Raw genomic sequence first — 2,913 nt, 5'->3', positions numbered from 1 at the left:
CGGAGTGAAGCTGCGAGGCACGCGAGAGAGCGAGCGCGCCACTGAACGGCGCGTGTTCGTGAGCATGGCGGGCGAGAGCGTGCGGTGGGCGGGCAGCAGGACGTCGGTGACTCGGAAGAGAGCCGAGGATGGGCAGAGGGGGAGAACGGCATGGCTGGGGCGATGAGCGGACGCGCACTCGTGATCACACAAATCGCGATTTGATCGACCGCGCATCAGGGCCACCTCCGATGGCGCCCGGCTGTCCTCCTCCAGCGAGCACGACAACCGCACTGCCCCCGTCGGCGCGCGTGCGTTCTTCACTGGCACCTGCAGAGACACGGCCTTCCCAGACGCTCCCTCTGGCGCACGACGCACGGCCTTCGCTACCGGCCACCGTTCGCCCTTGATCAGCCTTGAAACACCGGGCGCCCCACTGCCCACATTCATCCCTCTCTTGGACCTGCAGCGTGCGCACTCATCCGTTCTCTACGCATGCTCCTCACTCTGATGCTCTTGGACCATACACCTGCACAGCGATCTGCTGGCCTGCGAGGACGTGCTACAGCCGGAGCATCCAGCTCTGGGTGACGTCCAACATCGGGTCCACGCCTGCGCCACCTGCGGTCGTGCCCGCCGCTGACAGATCCATCACGTTCCCGGCCTGGGGTGGTCGGACAGCCGTCGCCGCTGCGCCAGTCGGTGCTCGCGCGGGCGAGCGGGATGCGCGAGGAGTGTATGAGCCCGAGGAGGCGACGCTGGGATTGGGGCGCGGTCGGACAAAGGTGCGTGCTCCCGCTGGAACCGTGCATTTCGTGATGGCGTGGATGGAGATTCTGAGACGGGAATGGGAGCGCGCCGGGGGGGAGGCCAGATGTGAGTGAGATGCTGCGTTGTTGTATGCAATTGGCCGTCTCGTCTTCATCTTATCCTCGTCCCTTCTGTCCCCAGTACACGTCGCTCTGCACTGCTCTGACCTTTATTCTGTAGTGACGTCCTCTAGCGCACGGGCGCCCAATGCATGATATCGGCGCTTGGCCCTCCCACTCTATGCATCTCGTCTGTGCACTTCTACCTCGCCGTTTCCTGTGTCTGCGCTCCCACATCACCCACTGTGCGCCATCTACTGCAACTCTATGAGCCTCGATGCCTGTGCCACCTCCCGCTGCCCGTGTTGGCCCGCTCAACATCGTCGCCTCTTGCGGATGATCGCTCACTGTCCTACCTCACCCGGACTGGTTCTGTCTCTCCGCGCATCGCACGGCACGCTCTCTGCCGTCGTGTATCTCTTTCTCGCATACTCGCCGTATCGCGTCATAGACTCATCCAACGCCCTGCTTCTGCCGCCTTTTTTGTGCTTGGAACTATCGTCGTGAAGCCGTCGTGTGGGGTATCATCCGCGCTCGTCTATCGTCAGAGGTCTGCGCGCTATCTGCGTTCGCATACGCGCAAAGGGAGTGTAGGCCGCGGGTCATGTAAACGCGGAAGGCGTCTCTCCTGTAAGTGCTATCGTCGCATCCTCCTCGTCTGACCGTGTCTCCACCGCCACACACCGCATTTGCCCTTGCATCGCGCTCTCCCTCTACTGGTGTTCACGCGCAGACATCACACGTCGCTCAGGGCGCGCGCGCGGATGGGAAGCACGACGCGACCGAGACGCACGTCGAGACGGCGATGTGGCAGACCGCGCGTCCTGCGATGCGTGCGTTGTCGGACATCGTCGACACTTGGGAACGCTTCGCAAAGTGCGTTCCATCTTTGCGTCACGGTCAATCCCGCCGTGCTCACCTGTTTGCAGTGCACCGTCGCCGACGCCGCCCTTCTCGCACGCGCCTCGCCGACGCCTCGCGACGGTCGTGCTGTCGCTGACGGTTGCGATGGCGGTTGTATCATCAGCACTCTTCGTGAAGTCGACCACGTTCGGCGTCGGGTTTCGCATTTTCGGGCAGCCGGTCATCACGCGTTCGGTGCACTAGATAACAACGCGTTACCTCAACTGGAGAGAGGCCTTGGAGCTTAGGAGGTACGTGCATGATGCTGGCTTGTGAATAACTGGGGACGCGATACGCTGATGCCATCCTCCACCACCACGCACCGGCTCCAATGCACCTGCCTGCGAGACAGATCCACGACGAGCTCGGACGTCTGCTTCTCAAGCAGTCGACGCCAATGCCAGACCATGCGGAGCCAGCCCGACGGAGCCGATGAGCAGATGACTCTGCGTAGAAGTCAACGCGGGACCGATAGATGCAGGACTCAGCGCATGCCTAGTCTCAGGAGGGTGCCGGCTGAACGTGCTGCTCTGCCGCTCCCCACGCGTATCTCCGCGTGCGCGAAGCTCATGGCTATGGCTGGCGCGACCGCTGAGAATCAGCTCGCGGGAACGTCTTAAACGGTCCTCTCCAAAACTTGCATGTTGCGAAGAGCACGCGAGGCATAGACTCTCGACCTCGGCTAGTCGAGTGCTCCCTCGGGCATTCTTTCAACATCCCCGTTGTTTCGTGTCTGATCAGGTGTGCGACCGTCGTCGTGGAGAGAAGTGGTCGTGTGAGGGCTCAGGTAATCTCCCGAATTCATTATGCCATTCTATTGTACATCATTAGAAATGACTCACAGAAGCCTTCTCCGGTGACTTGCTTTGATTGGACTCATGCATGAAATGGAAGATGCAGTTATGAGCACAGGCTGCTGATGAGGATCAACGTGAGATAGAGATGGCTTCGCGAGTGTCCAGGCAGCCAGGTAATGGAAAGAATCCACCGAGTCAGTCTCATGATAAGGCCCTGCTGGGGCTGGGACATTGCGAGATGAATTCCAGAGAACTTCGCAGTGGCCTAGACATGTGTAAAATGAACAAAGAGCTCAGATACCGTGGAAGTGTACCGGTGAAGAGGTGGCCCGAAGCTACCATGCAAAGGAAGCGCAGGCTTGCAT

The 2,913-nt window shown here is 60.6% G+C and overlaps 3 protein-coding genes across 3 annotated transcripts; all 3 read left to right on the top strand.

The window, feature by feature from the left end:
- Positions 1 to 632: 632 nt before the first annotated feature.
- Positions 633 to 1,553, top strand: LAESUDRAFT_577952 (uncharacterized protein). Its single transcript, XM_040903027.1, has 2 exons — positions 633 to 764; positions 931 to 1,553. The coding sequence occupies exon 2, from the start codon at positions 1,001 to 1,003 to the stop codon at positions 1,508 to 1,510; it is 510 nt and encodes a 169-aa protein (XP_040757777.1). The 5' UTR covers positions 633 to 764; positions 931 to 1,000; the 3' UTR covers positions 1,511 to 1,553.
- A 34-nt stretch (positions 1,554 to 1,587) lies between these two features.
- Positions 1,588 to 2,009, top strand: LAESUDRAFT_732682 (uncharacterized protein; the record flags this gene model as incomplete). Its single annotated transcript, XM_040910284.1, has 2 exons — positions 1,588 to 1,746; positions 1,904 to 2,009. Coding segments are annotated over 2 exons (211 nt in total), but the record flags the coding sequence as incomplete, so codon positions are not given.
- LAESUDRAFT_577915 (uncharacterized protein) lies at positions 1,962 to 2,504 on the top strand. The gene has a single exon (XM_040903026.1). The coding sequence runs from the start codon at positions 2,051 to 2,053 to the stop codon at positions 2,369 to 2,371; it is 321 nt and encodes a 106-aa protein (XP_040757775.1). The 5' UTR covers positions 1,962 to 2,050; the 3' UTR covers positions 2,372 to 2,504.
- Positions 2,505 to 2,913: the final 409 nt, after the last annotated feature.

The sequence above is a fragment of the Laetiporus sulphureus genome, assembly GCF_001632365.1.
Source record: "Laetiporus sulphureus 93-53 unplaced genomic scaffold LAESUscaffold_96, whole genome shotgun sequence".
Taxonomy (NCBI): domain Eukaryota; kingdom Fungi; phylum Basidiomycota; class Agaricomycetes; order Polyporales; family Laetiporaceae; genus Laetiporus; species Laetiporus sulphureus.
This window is presented reverse-complemented; position numbering and strand designations above follow the sequence as displayed.